Genomic DNA, 21,751 nt, shown 5'->3' with positions numbered 1-21,751 from the left:
TATGGCACTTTACACTTATAAGCTGTGTGACCTTGGCAAGTCACTTAACCCCAACTGCCTCACCAAAAAAAAATTTTTAAATATGTAAGTCAAACCATTCCTTAGCAAATATAATTAGATTATTCCTAGCATACCTATACCACAGTCATGGATTTAGCCTTAAGCACTGTTCACAATAGCCAAAAGAGAAGGCAGGAGATAAACAAGTGAGAAAACCACTTTCTGGATATTTATTCATAAGAAGTGTATGTAGTAAGGAAAAGCCTGGAGACTGCCCTGTGACATGTAATAAAACTGGTACACACTCCAACCTTACAATCCCACTGTTCATATACCCCAAGGAAGTCAAAGATAGAAACAAAAGCCCAATATATAGTGTCCCCAAAAAGTTTTAGTGTAGTTTATTTAAATTATCAGTGACTAAGACTCTTGGGACATCTTGTATATTAAAATGTTCATAGCCCCAGTCTTTGTGGTAGCAAAAAAATAAAAATAGGTGACCACTAGCAAGAGAAAAAATAACCTATGGTAGATGAATGTGGAATATATCATTGTGCAGCCAAGTGCAAACACAGTTAACAGAAACATGCGATTTTTATGGTGTGGAACAGAATAAGAACCAAGAATACAAGACCACAATGGTGTAAATGAACGAAATTACTAAAATGAAATTGAACTCTTCGGTAATGGAAAAACCAATGATGTTCCTGAAGAAATGAGAAGTAAACATCACCGCCTAAGGGTGTGTGGAGGGAGGGCGCTACTAGGACCAAGTATTGTACGGATTTCCTGACTAGATTTCTGTATTGGATTTTTCTAATACCTTTTCCGTTACAAGGTTCAATCTGGAAGACTAAAAATGTTTTGTTGTGTTTTGATGAAACGGTGGGAAATGGGTGGGCTGCGAAATAGGAGGTCTGGATTGAGGTCGTCCTGGTTAGAGAAAATTCTCTGATCCGTGCGCAGGTAATCCTATTATGTGAAGATTTATCTCGGCAAGGAAACCTGTTTGAAAGGTTAATTTTAATATATAAGGGAAATGCCTATTTCTTTACCAATAAACTTGAAACACACACTTTCCCGGCGGGCGGAGAGGGGAGGGGCGGGCTGGGTGCAGGCGAATACGCGAGCTCCGGGCGGGCCTGGGGCGCCGACGTGGCTATGGGCTCTGTACCGCGTTCCACTGTAGGGTTCTGATTGCAAGAAGAGTGGAAGTAACCGATAGGGAAACCCTCAAGTAAGGTTTGGGTCGCAGGGCCGGAGCTATTTAAATAGGACCAGGGCACTAGAGAGGAAAAAAGAACCGGAAGCCTGGTGGAGACACTTCCTGGGAGCGTTCAGCGACAGCACCCGCCCCACTATTCAACGCGGCTTTAGTGAGTGGTTGGTGTCCAACAGAGGGCGTACCTCCTCCGAGAAGCTCCTCAAACTAGGAACCAACGCGAAGGCGCAGGCGCAGGCGCAGACACAGACGGGAGTGAGTGAGTGAAGCTCAATGGTCGCCTAGCGTCGGGTTCCCTGTGGCGGCTCGCTGGCGGAGTCTCAAGCCCGTGTCTCCTCAGCCATGGACGAAGACTACTTCGGGAGCGCTGCCGAGTGGGGAGAAGATGCTGACGGCGCCCAGGTAAGAGGACGCCGAGGCGCGGCCATTGATAGCTCGTCATTGTCACGCCTCTTTTCCTCCGGTCCCCAGGCCGGGGCGCCCAGGCGCGAGACCCTTGGGGCGCGGCCAAGACGCTTGGACGTGGCCCGGGCCTCTGGATCGGGGCCTAGAGACCCCCAGCGGTCTTCGGGGGAGGCGAAGGGAGGAGAGGGAGAGTAATGGGTATTGTGTGTAGGCCCCAGTCTCTCTGTGCTCTCCTGTCTGTGTGTATACACACCACACATTGTTTACCAACTCTTGATCGCAATCTTCTAACTCTCCTATTTTAAAGAAAATTCTTTGTCTTCCTATTGGCTTCACCTAACAATTCTCAAGTGATTCAAATCCTTTGCCTGACATAGCCTGCCACAGTCTGGCTAGGTCCTCCTACCTCTCCAGGCTTTCCTCTCTCCCCAGCACAGTTGTCTCCAGCCAAATAACTAAACTCCTCTTTCCCCCACCACATTGCCTACCATTTTCCTCCCTCTTCGCTGGATGGTTTATCACGGGCTTGGACTGTCCTCTCGTCACTTTCGTGAAATTGCTGGCCAACCTTTATAGCCCCATCCAAGTGCCACTTTCGTCATGAATCCTTCCCTCATCCCTAGTAGTCGCTTTAAACTCCTGTTTGCCTTAATCCACTGGAGAAGGAAATAACAAACCCCTCCAGGATCTTTGCTGAGAAAAACCCTATGGACAGCATGGTTCACTGGGTCACGAAGAGTCCGACGGGACCGAACAACAACTAATTCACTTATACAGTATTGTGTATTTGATTTTATCCTATAAGCCCTATAAGGACGGGAATTGTCTCTTCTAAAACTTTTTAACCCCCTCGGTGGTCTGTATGGTAGGTGCTTAGTAAATATTTCAGTTCAATTCAACAAATGTTTTATTAAACACCTTCATTGCCCAGCATAGTGCTACAAGGGATACAAGCACAGAAATGAAACAACTCTTGCACACAGGGAGCTTGCTTACATTCTGCTGTTCGTTGAATTTGTTGAAACACCTCTTCCACTTTAGGATAAGTCTCTTCCCTGGTATAGTTCAATCTTCACACTCCTTCCAGATAAAAAGGGTGGATAAAAGATGTTTTTGGTTTGATTTTATGTTTAAGGAAGAAGGTAGTTGTATTCCTTCCAATCATAGGGTCTTACATACAGTGGAAGTATTTGATTTGAAAATAATAAGGATGAGGGGTTGAGGTTCAGATGTAATAGTCTGGTCTTTCTTTCATTGACTGACATCATTCAGTCAACCATTAATTAAACCTCAGACTGATTTGTAATTAGCACTACAGTTGTATCCCATCTTTCACCAAACTTCTACTGTAATGCCTCTTTCTGGTGTGGTTTTTGAAGACTGTGCAAGGAAGGTATAAAACCCTGGCTGAGTTTAGCATGATGCACAGGTGATGGATGATTTGTAAATTTAGAGAAATTCTCCCCAGAAGGCTAGCCGTTGGTTAATGTATTTCTTTTTCTTTTTTTTTTTGTTTGTTTGTTTTTAGTGAGGAAATTAGGGTTAGGTGACTTGCCCAGGGTCACACAGCTAGTGTCAAGTGTCTGAGGCTGGATTTGAACTCAGGTACTCCTGAATCCAGGGCCAGTGCTCTATCCACTGTGCCACCTAGTTGCCCCTTAAATTTTATTTTTTGTGGGGCAATGAGGGATAAGTGACTTTCCCAAGGTCACACAGCTAGTAAGTGTCAAGTGTCTGAGGCTGGATTTGAACTCAGGTCCTCCTGAATCCAGGGCCGGTGCTTTATCCACTGTGCCACCTAGCTGCCCCTATCACAGATCTTTTCAAGTACACTTACTTATAGGAAGTATGATGGGAAATCGTTTTCTGCCAAAACCTTTGGCAGTATCCTTTTTCTACAGCACCAAGGTAAACCTAAACATGTTCTTGTCAAGGGTGTTAATGTGCAACCCTTCCATGTTCTAAGATTATTTCTTTAAAAAATTTAACTCCCAGAGAATATTTTAGAAAGGAAATTAGTTATACTAATGACCAAGACCAGAGACTAAAACTTGTATTCAGTTAACTTTAGATGTACTTTTTTTAGATTGCTACTCACATTCAGTTGCTTTAAACTTTGATTCTTCTTTGTTTATTCAGAATGACCATTCTAACATAACTGTCTACCCAAGGCACAATCTCTAGCATCTTTCCTCTAAAACAGTGGCTTTCAAAATTTTTGGTCTTAGAACCCTTTTACACTGAAAAAAGTTGAGGAACTCCAAACATCTTTTGCTTATATGGGTTATATTTCTTGAATTTACTGTATTGGAAATTAAAACATCTTAGCATTATTATGAAAATATTTTTTGGCCTCATGAACCCAAGGAAAGGGTCTTAGAGACCTCCAAAGAGCCCTCAGACCACACTTTGAAAAGCACTTCTCCAACACCTGCCTTTCCTCCTAAGTTCCCAATTTCTGTTAATGGCACAGCTATTCTCCCATAACCAGTCATTGTCAACTGCCGTAGATTCCCCTTCTAAAAATCTTTCACATTTACTTTCTCCTTCCCATTCCTACTGCCCACCACCATGATTGAAGACTTGATCATCTCCAACTTAAGGCTGTTATTGTAGCCTCCTAAGAGAGTTCTCAACTTTCAATCTCTTCCCTAGTATATATATAGTACATCCTTCACACTACTTCCAGATCAATTTTCCCAGTGCATAGGTCTGATTATATTAGATCTCCACCCAGAAACACTCAGAGACTACAATGATTATCAAATAAAATACAGTATCCTGAGTCTCAAACTCAAAGTCCTTTACAGTCTGCTTTCACTATAGTCTTTTCTTCCTTATTTCATAGTGTTCTCCTTCACACACAGTATTCCAGCAAAATGGCCTACCTTCTCTGCACAGCTTTTCTTTGCATGTGTTAATACTTTATGTGTAGATTAGAAGTGTAGTAAATTAGAATCAGAACAAATATCATTGCAATGGTGGGGGATGATGCTAATAACTACAACATAGTTGTTATCCCAAAGACCTTGAGGGGGACTCCACTACTTTTCAAAGCATTTTGATTGTTTCCTTACATGAAGCTTAAATTTACTGCAGCCTCACCTATTGCTTCTAGTTCTGCCCTGTTAGGCAAGCCGAACAAGTCTAATACCTCTTCTACAGGATGGCTTTTCAGATATTTAAAGACTACCGTTATATAGCCTTTCCTTCTCCAAACTAAACATCTGTTTCTTTAATTGGTTTCCATCTGTCATAGATTGAAAGCCATTCATTGTCTTTGATAATTTCCAGCACATCAATGTCCTTCTTAAATTGTGGGTCCAGAACTGAAAACACTTGGTGTTGTCTGACCAGGATAGTATATAACAGGAGTATCATGGGAAACTGTCTCTCTTAATGTATCCCAAGACTACATTATTTTTCTTGCAGGTTTTATCATAGTGTTGACTCCCTTTGAGTTTGGAATTCTCTGAAACCCATAGATCTTTTTCAGATGAACTATGATTTTTCCCCCCATCCTGTATTTAAATGATCAATTTCTTGAATCCAAGGGTAAGACTTTACATATATTCCTATTAAATTTAATCATGTTAGAATTGACTCAATTTCCTACCCTATCTAGATTCATTTGCATCCTGACTGTCATCAGTATTAAAGTATCCTCCTATTTTTATATCCTCATATCTGATAAATGTTTTATCTTTTTCTCTATCCAAGTCATTTAAGTAGTACAGGACCATGCACAGTCCCTGAGGTACTGTACTGGAGAGCCACTTCCATTTTGTCATAGAATCATTAAGATTCTATTCCTGGGGCAGCTAGGTGGCGCAGTGGATAAAGCACCAGCCTTGGATTCAGGAGTACCCGGGTTCAAATCCGGCCTCAGACACTTGGCATACTAGCTGTGTGACCCTGGGCAAGTCACTTAACTCCCATTGCCCTGCCAAAAAAAAAAAAAAAAGATTCTATTCTTTAAGAACACTAGTTCTTAAAGCTAGTTCCAAATCCATTTAATTGCTCTAACTGTAATTGCAGGAAATACTTTTTCAAATACTTAGCTAAAATCTGGGAAGACTATATCTACCATATTCCCTGACCTATTATCTTAGTAACCCTTTCAAAAAAGGAAATAGGATTTGTCTCATGATTATTCTTTAGTAAAAAGCAAAAGATTTATATGATCTGAAGAGAAACCAGAGTATCTCTCATGATTATTCTTAATGAAATCATGCTGATTTTCTGTTCTTAGCCCTCACATAGGTATTCAATAAGTCTTTTTAATAAGTCAGTCCAGAATTTTGACAGGAATTGAAATTGGGGTCACTGATCAATATTTTGTGGGTTACATTCTTTTTGCTTAAAAAAAAAAAAAGGACACCTTTCTCCAGTATCATAGGATAACAAATATGTCTAGCTCGGCAAAACAGATTCCCAAATTGGCCATATTCCTTCCATGTTGTCTATGGTATTTGATATATCACTGACCATGGTTTAGCACTCATTTCTGCCATCTCTTTCATTACCAAAGGTGTAGTTCATTTGGGCCAGATTACTTGAATTCATCAAAGGCAGTTCAGTATTCTCATACTATACTATACTTTCATTATTTTGAGTATCATCTCCCTATTAACCATTTTAGTTCCAGGTTTTCCTTTGGGGATCTCTTTCAGGAGGTGATCGGTGGATTCTTTCAATTTCTATTTTAGCTTCTGCTTCTAGAATATCAGGGCAACTTTCCCTCACAATCTCTTGGAGGATGGTTTCTAAGCTTTTGTTTTGGTCATGGTTTTCAGGTAGTCCAATGATTTTCAAATTATCTCTCCTAGATTTATTTTCCAGGTCAGCTGTTTTTCCAAGGAGATATTTCACATTGCCCTCTATTTTCTCATTCAGTTGGATTCGCTTTACTGTGTCTTGGTTTCTCATAAGGTCACTAGCTTCCATTTGTTCAATCCTAATTCTTAGGCAGTTATTTTCATCAGACAGTTTTTTAATCTCCTTTTCCATTTGGCTTTTCAAACTGATGACTTTTTTCTCATGACTCTCCTGCATCGCTCTCATTTCCCTTTCCATTCTTTCCTCCACATCTTCTTTCTATTTCTCTTACTTTCTCTTCAAAGTCCCTTTTGAGAGCTTCCATGGCCTGAGACCAGTTCATATTTTTCTTGGAAGCTTTGGATGTTGGAGCTTTGACCCTGTTATTATCTTCTTCTTCTGAGGTTGTATTGTGGTCTATGTTACCCCCAAAGAAGTTTTCAATGGTCTTCTGCTTTCTCCTGGCTAGCTATTTCTTGACTTTTAACTCCTTCTTAAAGTGTGGCACTGCTTCCAGGACACACTGTTCAAGCTATAGCGTGGCCCAGGGGATGGTTGGGCTTCTTCTCCACGAATAATCAGTTTTAAAGGAGTGAAGCACAGAGAGAGCTGAAAGGAATAAGAGGTTTCAGTCAAGTAAAAGAATTGAAGAGTTCTTAGACACAGAAATAGAACATTTATAGATATGGCAGAAATTATTATTAGATAACTAATTATTGGGGAGATACAGGTTTTTCTCTCTTCCTAGCTCCTCAATCCCTACTGGGTTGTCAGCGTCTGAGGCACATTGTTGATAATGAGATTGGATTAACTTTCCCCTCAGTCTTGTTCAGATCCCACCCAAACAGGGAAGCCCATTGTGTTCTATTGGGTGGGTGGGTGGGGGATCCTTTGTCTAGATTGTCAGAGGCTGGGGGGTGTGGGGTCTCAGAACAAGAGTGATCAATCATATCCCCCAACCCCTCCTTAGGATAGGTTTACCTCTCATTATAATATTAATTCTTATTAATTGTCAACCAGAGTTGATTGCCACCCTCAGGAACACCCATTCTTCCAAGGTCCTATAAGTGTTGAGTAGGTTCCATGAGGGGTCTTTGGCATTTAAGAATGCCACTGACCCCTTCTATTAATTATATGCTAGCAAAATTAATAAAATGATTAATTACCCAGAAACTGACTCTAAGCTTTTTTATCAACATTACAGATAGTAGTGAGCTTAAGAATATAACCATCCCTGCTTGTAACTAAGGGGGAGAGAAGGAATATAATTCATAGCGCTTAGGAAATTGATGAATTACTAGACAAGGGTGTTTATATATTGAAATTCCCCAAGTTAAGGGCAGATATTTTGATAGAGAGGAAGACCATCCCTGAAATCCTGGAGTGAGGTGAGTTGTTCCTTGAGCCTCTTACAAGAATTCTCTCCTTTTTTTCTAGTTATTAAAATACTTTTCTTTCAAGGCCCAATTCATATGCCACATCATTCATGACTTCTGCTTAGACTTCCTATTCCTACCCCAAAGTGAGCACTTTCTTCTTAAATTTCTCCACCCCAACCCTGTACTTCTTCCATGCAATTAATCATTTTCAAGCTTAAAAATTGTTAGTCATTTCTATATTTGTCTCATTCCCCTACCAAATTATGAGCTTCTGGAGACCCGGAGTTGTTATTTATTATATCTGTATTTTTAGATTCTAGCACAGTGCCTTGTATATGTAGTGGATGCTTTGTAAATATTTATTGAATAATTAATTATTCAAGCCATCTTATTTTAAGGCCCACCCTTGAAGCCTCCCATGACTATTACAATGATTGGCTTATAAAGTTTCTAAAGTTTCTTTTCACTTTCTAAGTCTTACATGTCCCTCTTTTAGTAGAAAGAGCTAGGTGACAAGTCTGATCTATTAAGGGTTTTCAGTATTAGAAAAGAGATATTTGCAGTCTAAAAAGTTCGATTGCTGTCTGACTATGGATTTAATAATAGCAGGATGATGATTATGGAGAAGGAGAAGATGATGCAGAAGTCCAACAAGAATGTTTGCATAAATTTTCTACCCGGGATTATATAATGGAGCCTTCCATATTCAACACACTCAAAAGGTAAAAGGAAAAGATTCTGATTTGTGTTGGGAAATAGAAAGGGGGATAACTTAGAAATACAATCATTTTGAATCATGGGATCATAGGATTTAGAGCCAAATGGGACTTTAGAAGTCATGTATCCCTATCCCTTCATGATGAAGAATTATTATTTTTCAGTTGTGTTCGAATCTTTGTGACCCCATTTGGCATTTTCTTGGAAAGATACTGAAGTGGTTTGCCATTTCCTTCTCCAGCTCATTTTACAGATGAGGAAACTGAGGCAAACAGACTTAAGTGACTTGCCCAGGGTCACACAGCTAATAAGTAACTGAGGTCAGATATGAACCTGGGAAGATGAGTCATACAGACTCCAAGCCCAGTGCTGTATGTACTATAGCACCATCTAGCTGCCCATAGATGAAGAAACTGAGGCCCAAAAAGATAAAAGGAGTTGCCTAAGGTCATTAACATAGCCTAAGTGCCTTACTGTATGTAGCTTCTTCCTAACCTGTTAGATTTTCTGCATTACCTACAGTGTAATTGACCATTTTGTCCAACCCTTGCAGGTATTTTCAGGCAGGAGGATCTCCAGAGAATGTAATCCAGCTTTTATCAGAGAACTATACTGCTGTGGCCCAAACTGTAAACCTTTTGGCTGAGTGGCTCATTCAGACAGGTACCTTAGAGGAATGGAAGGGTGGGTCTAAATTGACTAGGTTTGTTTGTTGGGGTTTTTATTAGAAAACAGAATTGTAGGTTGATATGTTGCTGATAATTACAGAAGGAAATATACCACTTTTAACTTAGGAGTTTTTGAGGTTTGTGTAAATAAGAACTGAATTTCTTATCTCTCTCAGCTTGATGTTTATCTTTGATTTAATAACTAAGGTTTCCTGATAGCCTATAAACCAGATTATCATTAAATTTTACTATGTAGTAGAATTATGAAGGCTATGTGTAACATACTTTTTTAAATTAAAAAAAGCAATTAAGACATGAAACAATGTAAACAACAAGAAAAGGAATCAAGTGTTAAAGCCATTCTTAAAACTCGAGTATTCATAGAATATAGGCCCCTACACATCGAGTGGATTTATAACCAAATTATTCCTTAATCCCTCTAATTTCCAACCTTAATCGAAGAGGGGACAGAGTCACTTAGAAATCATAGGCCCAGTTGTGTTGTCTGACACTTGGAATTTCTTTACTGAGTTTTGCCTCAATTCACATAAGATAAAAATACTACCAAATAGCAGTTCAATTCATAAGCCATTTCTTAAGCACTTGAGCAGTGGATAAGAAGAGATTAGAAGTGAGAGAATGATCATAGGGTGAAGCTCCTGGAGGAGGTGAGGAAGAGATTCAAGAGGACAAATGGAAGGTTTGGCTTTAGGAAGGAGAAGTGCAGGGTCTTTTCCCAAGACAGGAGCAAGTGACAAGAGAATGAAGGGTTATGAAAGATGGATTTTAAGGTATGGAGTAGGGAAGAAGCAGATAATAGGTGGACTCTTAGTAAAGTAGAAGAGAATGAAGGCCCTCTGCAGAGAGGGAGGTGAGAGTGGCAGAAGAGTTGTTTTGAGTAGAGAACAGGTTTAGAATAATTTCTGACTCTGCACCGTTGAGGGGTGATAACATTAATTTCTACTAAACCCATAGAGCATGGTTGTATGACCTTCTTCATCAGGGTTTAGCAGCCCCTAATTAGGAACAGAGAAGGACAGTGGTGGAAGTTATCTAGAGTTGGAGGTTAGCAACATGTGACTGGCACTGAGCAGGAAAAAGGAGGGTGAGGGATTCCAAGGGAGCCAACCAGAGAGTCAAACATGAGATAGGAGGAAGCAAGGCCAGAGCAGGGGTGATGAATGTGGAAGGGTAGGTTAGGGTATAGGTACTGGAGATCATTCTGAGAATGAAGAATAGGTTTGGGAGATGTAAGGCAAAGGGAGAGTATGGTCAGAAAGAATTCCAGTTTTGGATTATGAAGGAAGAATAGTTATGATCAAAGCTATCCTTGTGTGTGGCTATTAAGATAGAGTGAAGATGGAGCAACTAGGTGGCACAGTGGATAGAGCACCGGCCCTGGAGTCAAGAGAACCTGAGTTCAAATCCGGCTTCAGACACTTGACAATAACTAGCTTTGTGACCCTGGGCAAGTCACTTAACCCTCATTGCCCTGGGGAAAAAAAAAAAAAGATAAAGATGGTCATGGGAGTTGAAGAGATTAATGGATTGGAGAGTAAGGTCAGCTTCTGGGGAGTTCCAGGCTTCTTTGGACGTGAAATAATCTAGGATAAAATAAGTTTTTTAATGATAGAATGGGGATTGCAGATCTTTAGTGGAACACAGAAGTAGAGAAGGACATGTACCCTGAAGGCATAGAGCTGACATAAATAAGTTCACAGGGGAAGAATAATTTAGCCTCAGCAGTTACTGCATCTAAGTCACAGGGATAAAATGAGCAGATATTGGGAATTTGGCTATCATACTATCTGATAATGGCTAATTGATAGGGGTTTCTATTGAATGTGCCTTTTACTGTTCTTTCATGGCTGAGCACAGGGTCAGTGTGTGCCCTCGTTGCCTCTAATTCCTATGAGCCCTGGGTCTCTTCTCTTTTTTTTTTTTTCCACTCTTAATAGTATTTTTCCCCAGTTACATGTAAAGATAGTTTGAGTTCCAGATGTTTCTCCCTCTCTCCCCTGCCCCCTTTACAAGACAACAACCATTCTGATATAGGTTCTGTATATACAATCGTGTCAAACATTTCCACATTACTCATTTTGTGAAAGAAGAATCAGAACAAAAGGGAAAAACCTCAAGAAAGAAAAATGAAAATAGTATGATTCGATCTGCATTTAGATTCCATGGTTCTTTTCTGGATATGGAGAGTATTTTCCATCATGAGTCCTTTGGAATTTTCTTGTATCATTGTATAACTGGGAAGATCTAATTCTATCACAGTTGATCATCACATAATATTTCTGTTACTGTGTACACTGTGCTCCTGGTTCTGTTAACTTCACTCAGCATCAGGCCACATAATTAAGTCTTTCCAAGTTTTTCTGAAATCTGCCTGCTCATCATTTCTTACAGAACAGTAGTATTCCATTACATTCATATACCACAACTTGGTTTGGGGGTTTTTTTGCATTTTTATTTTTTTTTCCGTTACATGTAAAGATAGTTCCCAACTTTTGTTTATACAAGCTTTCCAATTTCAGATTTTTCTCCCTCCCTCCCCCCTCCCCTAGACAGCAGGTAATCTGATATAGGTTATATATATATACATAATAACATTAATCCTATTTCTGCATTAATCATGTTATAAGAGAAAAATCAGAGCAATGATGAAAAACCTCAAAATAGAAAAAACAACAGCACCAAAAACAAAAGAAATAGTATGGTTCATTCAGCATCTATACTCCACAGTTCTTTTTTTTTTTCCCCCCTGGATTTGGAGATCCTCTTCTATCATGAGTTCCCTGGAACTCTTCTGTGCCATTGCATTGGTGAGAAGAATATAGTCCATCACAGTAGATCAACACTCAACGTTGATGATACTGTGTACAGTGTTCTTCTGGTTCTGCTCATCTCACTCATCATCAGCCCACGCAAGACCCTCCAGGTTTCTCTGAACTCCTCCTGCTCATTGTTTCTTACAGCACAATAGTATTCCATTGTATTCATATACCACAACTTGTCCAGCCATTCCCCAATTGATGGGCATCCCCTCAACTTCCAGTTCCTTGCCACCACATAAAGAGTAGCTATAAATATTTTTGTACATGTGGGTCCCTTTCCCCTTTCCATGATTTCTCATATACCACAACTTGTTCAGCCATTCCCCAGTTGATGGGCATCCCCACAATTTCCAGTTCTTTGCCACCAGCTATAAATATTTTTGTACGTGTGGGTTCATTTCCCTTTTTTATGATCTCTTTGGGATATAGACCTAGTAGTGGTATTGTTGGGTCTAAGGGTATGCACAGTTTTATAGCCCTTTGGGAACAGTTGCAAATGAACCCAGAGTTTCTTAAAATTCTGGGACCTACACAGAGTAGAAAGGATAAGGTGATGATGTCTGGGGACTGCGTGGAACTCATGCTTTAGACCCATCCTGCCAACTGTATTGCAAGAGGTGTGAAGCATACATAAAAGAAGTATGGTGCTGGCAGTCAGCTCTTGACATCTGTGTGTCCAGAGGCAAAGTCCCAGTCCTCCTGTCCACAGAGTAACTTTGGTGCACTGAGCCTTTTGATTTATGTTGACTTAAAAGTCCCCATTGGAATAAACCTCTACTGACCGTACCACCCTGGCACCTGGAGAATGAAGCTGATGGTGTTGGTGAAACCTTTTCAGAGTCAGCCTTTGAACTGTCCTTTCAATTTACAGAAGAACAGAGAAATTCTGCATTCTTTTGTGTTCCCCATTTTGTGTGCAAATCAAAGTATAACAATATTAATAATTATACTAATATTTGTATTGCTCTTTTGTTTTGGGGGGGGGTTGGTTTGATTTATTTCTGGGGAAATGAGGGTTAAGTGACTTGCCCAAGGTCACACAGCTAGTAAGTGTCAAGTATCTGAATCTGGATTTGAACTCAGGTCCTCCTGAATCCAGGGCAAGTGCTTTATCCACTGCACCACCTAGCTGCTCCTTGTATTGCTCTTTGAGGTTAACAAAGTGCTTTAAGTGTTTACAAAGTGAGGTAGGTTACTGCAAGTATTACTATCCCTTTTTACAGATGAGGAAACAGGCTTTGAGAAGTTGTGACTTGCTTGCTTTCTCACTGTGATCTGGTGAGGCAGAATTTAAACCCAGGTACCTTGACTCAAGGTTCAACACTATATACTGTGCCGAAATGACTCAGTAGTTAAAATGAAAAATTTTTTGTCAACTAATCCATAGGTAGTTGTGAGGTTGCTGTTTTCTACCTAATTATTTTTAATTCTTTTAGGTGTTGAACCAGTTCAAGTTCAGGAAACTGTGGAAAATCATTTGAAAAGTTTATTGATCAAACACTTCGACCCTCGAAAAGCAGATAGTATCTTTACTGAAGAAGGAGAGGTATGGAAGATATTTTCTCCACTGGAAGTTCTCACATTACTTTGCCTGATCTTTTTTTCTCTCATATACATGCGCGCACGCACACACACTGATCACATATATAATTCCCACACTCCCTTCCTATAAAACTTGTTATATTCTGATTCTGTTGAGTTGAACCTTCCACAGTGTGATATAATAAAAAGGGCAAAAAACTGGGTTCTAGCCCCATCTCTGATCTTAAATATTAATCTCTGGGCCTTGGTTTACCCCATAAAATAAGGGATTTGTATTGGACCTTGGAAGAAACCTCAGTATGTGATTTACATCTTTATTTTGCCTTTTTTTTTTTTTTGGCAGACCCCAGCGTGGCTAGAACAAATGATTGCACATACTACCTGGAGGGATCTGTTTTACAAATTAGCTGAAGCACATCCAGACTGTCTTATGCTTAATTTTACTGTTAAGGTAAGTTATAGGGGAGTTAAATTGGTAAGTGAGGAGCAGGTAAAATAAACATTTTTATAGTACCTATGATGTGTTGGGCACTCTGCTAAGCACTTCTTACAAATACTATATCATTTGATCCTCCCAACAGTACTTCAAGTTAAGTGATATTATTATCTCTATTTTACTGTTAAAGAAACTGAGGCAAACAGTTGAAGTGGCTTGCCCTAGTCACACAGCTAATAAATGTCTGAGGCTGGATTTGAATTCAAGTCTTCCTAACTCCAGGCTCAGTACTTTATCTATGGCTCTACACCACTTGCCTCTAGTGCTCTAAGGAAATGCTGCAATAAAAAGATGAGAGAATTTGAATATTGTCCTTACTTAGAAATATTTATATTAAATTTTTAATCAGCATTCATACTTTATTTCTTAAGCAGACTGAACTCTGCAGTGGAAAGGATGAATCATGGTTATTATATTCATAAGGTTTTCTTGGCTCTTTTGTGTTTTTTTTAATCCATGTGTTCAGGGCTATTCATATTTCCCTCATCTGTAAAAATGGCAGTAGTACCACCTGCCCTGCTAACCCTCTATGGCTGCTATAATTATAAAATGAAATATGTGATGAAAGGACTTTGAAGATTATAAAATTCATTGGCATTTTGTTAAGGATATATATTTTTTTAATCCATTTATTTTTATGATTTAGTACAGTAAGAAATCAATCATATTGACCAAGGGTCCCCTAATTGCTAAGAACCATCTTAGCTCTCTAATTCTGAAAGTCTCTCTCCTTGTAGCATTCCTTGTGTTGTGTTAGTGAACTGTTGTTTAATTTGGGGTGTGTTTGTGGCCTACCTGGGCTAGGCTGAGGTGCTGGAGGACAGGAGTAGTGTCACGCTTTTCGTATCCCCTTTAACAATTCCATCAAGTTTATTTATTTAATGACTCATTTTAGGGGCAGAAGTAATCTTAAAGGCCATCTAGTCAGAGTTGGACATGAGGAAGCTGAGCTCTGGAGTGGCAGTCTCACTTGACTAGGGCCACAGCAACAAGATCCAAAATTAGAACCTAAGTTTTCTCATTCTGGAGTATTCTTTCTCTTGTACCACATTTCCCTAGAGCCAGTTCTCTCTGAAATGACTGTGATGTGTTGAAAATTTTGACCTTTATAAATTTTTGCGTTGTAGCTTATCTCTGATGCAGGATATCAAGGAGAGATAACTAGTGTATCCACAGCTTGCCAGCAATTAGAAGTCTTTTCTCGAGTGCTCCGAACTTCACTGGCTACAATTTTAGATGGAGGAGAAGAAAACCTTGAAAAAAATCTCCCTGAGTTTGCTGTAAGTTCTGGCTCAAGGATGGGGGAAGAATTGAAATATTATGGCCCATGTATCTTTAAAACTTTCAAAATAATCCATTACAAAACTGTAGATCAAAAAAATTGTGACAGATATTGCTATTAGCATACCTAGAAGAGATGCAGGACACGTATTTCCCTGTCTCGCCTTTTCTGTTTGTATTATTGGTGCCTTAAAAAATGTTTTTATTATGAACATTTCTATACACAGAGAACCAAAAAAAAGAGGAACTTTGAAATATTAAGTAGTTTATTATTTTAAAGTGTGTATTAAATATAACCTGATTGTACCAGTATGGCCTGCTTGTCTGTGTCCTCTTCTCTTTTTTTCAGTGTGTTTTTTAAAATGTTTCATTCTTGCTCCTTTCTTGGGTTTTTTGCATCATTATCACTGCCTCCTTACTCCACCATCTCCCCAGATCTCCTCTCCCAGCTCTCCAGCTTTCTCACCACGGAAATAAAAACTCTCTCTTCTAACAAATATAGTTAAGCAAAGCAAATTCACACTGTCTCCATTAGACTGAGCTCTTTGAGAGCAGGGACTGTCTTTTCCTTTTTTTGTATTCCCCCCAGTGCTTAGCAGTTCCTGGCACTTAATAGACATTTAATGACTGACTTATCTGTGACCAAGATGTTTCATTCTGGTGTGTTGTTTTTATATCACCTTCATTTCTGAATATATCCTTCCCGTCTTCCCTCTACAGTAAGTCTTCCTTAGTCAACCAACACACTGAGCAGATCAATTAGTATTCCATATTTGTTGATAGTTCTGTACCTCTTCTTAACTCATCCTCTAGGGCTTAGCTTGGTCATTATAATTACACAGCATTCAGTTTGTTGGGTTTTTTTCTGTTTACATTGTTGTAATGTTATGTATATTTTTTCATAGTATTCCTTCATTCTGCATCAGTTAATAAGTGTTCCCTTGTATTTCCAAAATCTTGTCACTTCGTATAACATTATAATTTTCCTTTACATTTATGCACCACAGTTTGTTTAGCTATTTCTAAATCAGTGGACACCAGCTTTGTTTCTAATTCTTTGCTATCACATAAAACACTGCTATGAATATTTTGGGTTAAAGGGTGCGGACATTTTACCAATCTCAATTTCTCATTGCAACTATTATTAAGCTATCCTTTCAGAATAGGAACTCAATGTTTTAACTTTTCCATGTGGAATGTTTCAGAAAATGCTATGCCATGGAGAACATACCTATCTCTTTGCCCAGTCAATGATGTCTATATTGGCCCAAGAAGAACAAGGGGGGTCTGCTGTGCGTAGAATTGCTCAAGAAGTTCAGCGATTTGCCCATGAGAAGTAAGAGCAAATATATCTTTCATGTTTACTGATCCTGTCTCATTAGCAGAATTCTCCCTTATCAGATCTTTTCATCATTTTGAGCTAGCAGACAAAAACCTTTTCTTTCTATAACTAAATCCTTAAGTTCTAGAGTTCTAGAAAAAGCAATAGCTGTAGAATCAGAGCCTCAGTTCAAATTCCACCTCTAATAATTAGAACCCCCAGTGGTAGCTGCATGAATAGGGAAAGAGGATTAGATGAAAGATATGTTATGAAGGTAGTGTCGTGTTTAAAATCTATATTGTGGTCGCCTTAAATTAGAAGCTTCAGCACCAGTCTTTGGGCATTAAACATTTATTAAAGCATACAGGTATTCACATGGAGTTCAGAAAGTTAAGAAAAAACCTATCTAGCCTAGAGTTCCAGCCTGGTCTGGTACTTCCTCAAGTCCTCTGCCAGGAGCCTGCTTCAACCACAAACCTCTCTAGCAAACTGATTGTGGAAGCCTTTTATAGGTCTGGAACAGAAGTGGTCCTTCCACACAGTTGAGTTCACAGTCTAGCTTCTGAGAACCATACCTTCTTAAGGGCTAGCCAGGTGTGACTACAATCTAGTTAACTTTGAAGTAGACTAATCAGCACTCAATCACTCTCACTTGATTCAATCAGTTTAGATTAATCTCCAGGTGGGTCTTTGAGTATCTGCTAAATCCCATTATTTTATCACAGTAGGAACAGATAAATTTGGCAATTGACTGGATATATGGGGTAAGAGTGAATGAGGAATTAAGGATAGTGCTATGGTTACAAATCTAGAGGCCTGATGGAGCAGTCATGTCTGTAACAAATAGGGATGTTTGAAAGAGGGGAGGCATTGGGGAGAAATATGAATTTAGTTTTGGGTTAGGGTCATCTGCATAAAGATAATAAATTTTTAGGAAATAGGTTATCCAGAGAGTGTAGAGGGAGAAGATGGGTCTTGGGAAATACTCATCTACTGTTGGGGATCAGAATAGGGATAATCCTCCAAAAATCAGTAAAAGAGCCTGAGAAGTGGTGAGGTAGGAAATCAGGAGAGTATTGTCATAAAAACCTAAAGAAGAGAGTGGGCAATAATGTCAAATGCTGCAGTGAGGTTAGTGTGAGGACTGAGCAGAAACTATGAGATTTGGTAGCCTTGCAGAGAGCACTTTCAGTTGAGTTTGGAAGCCATATTACAAAGTGCCTTTAAGGAGCAAGGAAGTGGAAGAAATGATTAGCTTTTTCTAGGAATTTTCGAGGAATTTGAATTAGAAAGGGCAAAATGATATGGGATGTTAGCTTAAGGAAATGGTTGGATTTAATGAAAGTTTTTTAAGAATGTAGGAGACTTTTGCCATGTTTGAAGGCAGTAGGAAAGGAACTAGCAGATAGGAAGAGATTGGAAATTGGGATGGATAAGATGATTGAAGAGGCAGTCTGCTGATGAAGAAGATACAGATGGCTTGGCCATGAGGAGAAGAACCATCTCATCAGATGCTAGAGTAAAAGAGAAGTGAGTGGGGAATGTCAAGAAAAGGGAGGGCAAGAGGCAGCTAGGTGGCACAGTGGATAAAGCATCGGCCCTGGAGTCAGGAGGACCTGAGTTCAAATATGACCTCAGATACTTCACACTTACCAGCTGTGTAACCCTGGGCAAGTCACTTAACCCCAGTTGCCTCACCAAAAAAAGAAAGAAAAGGGAGGGCAAGCTCATGGCCAATGGCATTAATTTTCTCCTAAAATGATGATATACTTAGCTGAGGGAATATGGGAAGAAGAAAGTGTAGGAGGCTTGAGGAGAGAGGTTTGGAGTAGCTTCTGTGGGGAGTTAGGAAATCAACTAGAGAGTAAAGAAAGGAATTATCTTGGTGCTGTGAAGGCCCAGTTGCATTTAGATGCCATGACTGCCCCTCTATCTTCTATACCCTTCTGCCTCTAAATCAGATATGTTAGCAAACTAACCTTAGATCAGAAATGCAAACATTAGTGCAACTCACTTGCAGAAACATGGAGGGGGGGGGCAGGAGGAATCATTCTAAGCAATGAATTTAGGGGATTTTCTTTCTTTTTCTAAATCAAGAGGCCATGATGCAAGTCAGATCACACTTGCATTAGGCACAGCTGCTTCGTACCCCAGGGCTTGTCAGGCCCTTGGTGCCATGTTATCAAAAGGAGCTCTGAATCCAGCTGACATCACAGTCCTGTTTAAAATGTTTACAAGCATGGACCCACCTCCTGTTGAATTGGTAAGTTTCTATTCTGCTTTTGCATTATGAAGAATAACTCTATAAACTTTCCCCATTTGCTTAATAAATGCTGAGTGAATTAAGTAAAAATAATTACTTCAGCTTTATGGCAAATTATTCACTAATAAGTCATTGTTCTGAAAGTGAACATAAGTGTGATTTATTTTCTCATTACTATCAAACCTAGGGGCTCTTCTCTGCAGGGCACAGTGCTAAGCTTTGGGTGTTAATGGCATTGTTTAATGTTTTCCTTTTAGATACGAGTACCAGCTTTTTTGGACCTATTTATGCAATCACTCTTTAAGCCAGGTGCCAAGATCAACCAAGACCATAAACACAAGTATATCCACATATTGGCCTATGCAGCTAGTGTGGTAGAGACGTGGAAAAAGGTAACTTTGGGATTTTGAGACTGAAACACAGTTGCTTAAACCTCTTAGTTGGTGATCATTTGAAACTAGTGAGCCCAGGCTTAATGAAGTATTTCTCTAGTACCAAAAAGATGTTTTTTATAGAAAACCGCTTAGGTATTTAACCGAGTAAAATCCTCTCTAAAACCTGGCTGTGGGGCAGCTAGGTGGTGCAGTGGATAAAGGCTTTTCCTGAACAACATCTTCCTCCCAGTCCCCCTGCTGCCTTCCTTCTCCCTGAGATTGTCTCTTATTTATCCCATCTGTATCTTGTCCCCTCCATTAAAATGTGAGCTTCTCGAGGGACAGGAGTATTGTTTGTATCCTTAGCACATAAATTAGTGATGGCACATAGATCTATGTCCACTTTAGTGTAAATGGTTTCTTTCTGAAAACTATTATGCCGTATTAAAAACAAACATTCAAACTTTTGTTTTCAGAACAAGAGAGTAAGCATCAATAAAGATGAGTTGAAGTCGACATCTAAAGCTGTTGAAACTGTTCACAATTTATGTTGCAATGAGAACAAAGGTGCCTCTGAATTAGTGGCCGAGTTGAGTACACTTTATCAGTGTATCAGGTAAGCAAAACCCAAGTTTTTCCATCTTTAATCTTCATGGTTGTCACTTTGGATGTTTTCATTTAAAAAGCTAGAAAAATGGGGGGGCAGCTAGGTGGTGCAGTCGGATAAAACAACCAGCCCTGGATTGAGGAGGACCTGAGTTCAAATGCGACCTCAAACACTTGACACTTACTAGCTGTGTGACCCCCATTGCCCTGCAAAACAACAACAAAAAAAGCTAGAAAAATTACAATCTTCCAGTGAATCCTACACATTTATCTGTAGAAAATCTTGCAGGAAGGCCATTTGTTGCCATCTAAGTGGACTACACATTCTGATACATGCATCCATAAAGGAAGAACTTCCTTTATGAAAAAGAAGTTTTACTTCTAAAAGTATTCTATGTTTCATATTGCCATCTTATTTTTCTAAATAAAACTAGCTTCATAAGTCTTAGGAATTTTGGCTTAGTATTTCGATGGATCTTTGCAGGTGATTTATTTATTTTGCAGGTTTCCAGTGGTGGCAATGGGTGTACTGAAATGGGTGGATTGGACAGTGTCAGAACCACGCTATTTTCAGCTCCAGACTGATCATACACCAGTACATTTGGCCTTACTAGATGAGGTGAGGCTTAACAACATAATGCAGGGTTGTGTGTGTCTTTATACATACATCCTACGGATTCATTGGCCATCATTCATTGAATAGTGTTAATTGCAACTAAAATGTTTTAAAATAAGCACAATTGTGAATTAAGTTCTTTTGGCCATAGATTAGCACCTGCCACCAGCTCCTCCACCCCCAGGTCTTGCAGTTGTTGGTTAAACTGTTTGAGACAGAACATTCCCAACTGGATGTAATGGAACAGGTAAAGGGGCCTTTGAAAAAATTGAATTTTGAATGTAGTATTGTTTTAAAATAGCTTGTTTTTCTTTAACCTCCACCTTTTCCCCCCCCAAGCTTGAACTGAAGAAAACACTGCTGGATAGGATGGTTCATCTGCTGAGTCGGGGTTATGTACTGCCTGTTGTCAGTTATATCCGAAAATGTTTGGAAAAGTTGGACACTGACATCTCCCTCATTCGCTATTTTGTTACCGAGGTCAGAAATGCTGATACTAACAGCAGTAGCCTACTTATTTTGGATTATTTCACTTTATGGCTAAATTCTGAAAATGTGTTTGTTGTTTGGGAATTAGTCTTCAGAGAAAAGACTAATGTGGAGGTGAGAGGAGTAGGTAAGGGGCCAGGAGCAATGTTCAGCCTTCTCTCTTTTTACAGGTCTTGGATGTGATTGCTCCTCCTTATACTTCCGACTTTGTGCAGCTCTTTCTTCCCATTCTAGAGAATGACAGCATTGCAGGTACCATTAAAACAGAAGGAGAACATGACCCTGTGACAGAGTTCATAGGTAAGGGGGAAATCCACTGTTCTGGATGGTGGTCTTTTAAAACAACTGGTCTCATTTTTAACCCATGCTATAACTTTTAATTATTGAAGCTCACTGCAAGTCTAACTTCATTATGGTAAACTGAATCAGAGTCTGCTGCTGCTGTTTCAAGAAGACATTTCCAATTGGAATCATCCCTTCAAGTAGTTGTGAAAACAGTCTCAGGAGGACCATGCCTGTGGACACTGGTGGTATGAAAAAGACTTTACTTGACCCTATGGGTTATTTTTTAATATGTGGAATATCCATCTAAAAGTTATCAAATAAAATTTGGAAGAACTTAAAGTAACTGGATTGTTACTTTAAAATATCACAGTACCTCACAAAATCAATAAATACTTGCTGACTGGTCACGAGGGCACTTGGTTCTTTCTT

General features: G+C 39.4%; 1 protein-coding gene across 2 annotated transcripts; it reads left to right on the top strand.

The window, feature by feature from the left end:
- Nucleotides 1-1,434: 1,434 nt before the first annotated feature.
- On the top strand, nucleotides 1,435-21,727 carry NELFCD (negative elongation factor complex member C/D). Of its 2 annotated transcripts, none has more exons than XM_043985231.1 (15): nucleotides 1,435-1,624; nucleotides 8,434-8,546; nucleotides 9,095-9,204; nucleotides 13,486-13,595; nucleotides 13,935-14,042; nucleotides 15,215-15,367; nucleotides 16,574-16,704; nucleotides 18,787-18,952; nucleotides 19,210-19,344; nucleotides 19,803-19,942; nucleotides 20,437-20,551; nucleotides 20,700-20,795; nucleotides 20,888-21,028; nucleotides 21,208-21,337; nucleotides 21,427-21,727. In XM_043985231.1, the coding sequence occupies exons 1-15, from the start codon at nucleotides 1,565-1,567 to the stop codon at nucleotides 21,459-21,461; spliced, it is 1,743 nt and encodes a 580-aa protein (XP_043841166.1). In that variant the 5' UTR covers nucleotides 1,435-1,564; the 3' UTR covers nucleotides 21,462-21,727. The 2 variants fall into 2 exon arrangements, with proteins under 2 accessions (XP_043841166.1, XP_043841165.1); XM_043985230.1 differs by having other exon boundaries at nucleotides 8,431-8,546.
- The last annotated feature ends 24 nt before the right edge of the window (nucleotides 21,728-21,751 follow it).

This window comes from Dromiciops gliroides, chromosome 2 (genome assembly GCF_019393635.1).
Source record: "Dromiciops gliroides isolate mDroGli1 chromosome 2, mDroGli1.pri, whole genome shotgun sequence".
NCBI lineage: Eukaryota > Metazoa > Chordata > Mammalia > Microbiotheria > Microbiotheriidae > Dromiciops > Dromiciops gliroides.
Note: the sequence above shows the minus strand (reverse complement) of the source record. Positions and strands in the feature narration are given on the sequence as shown.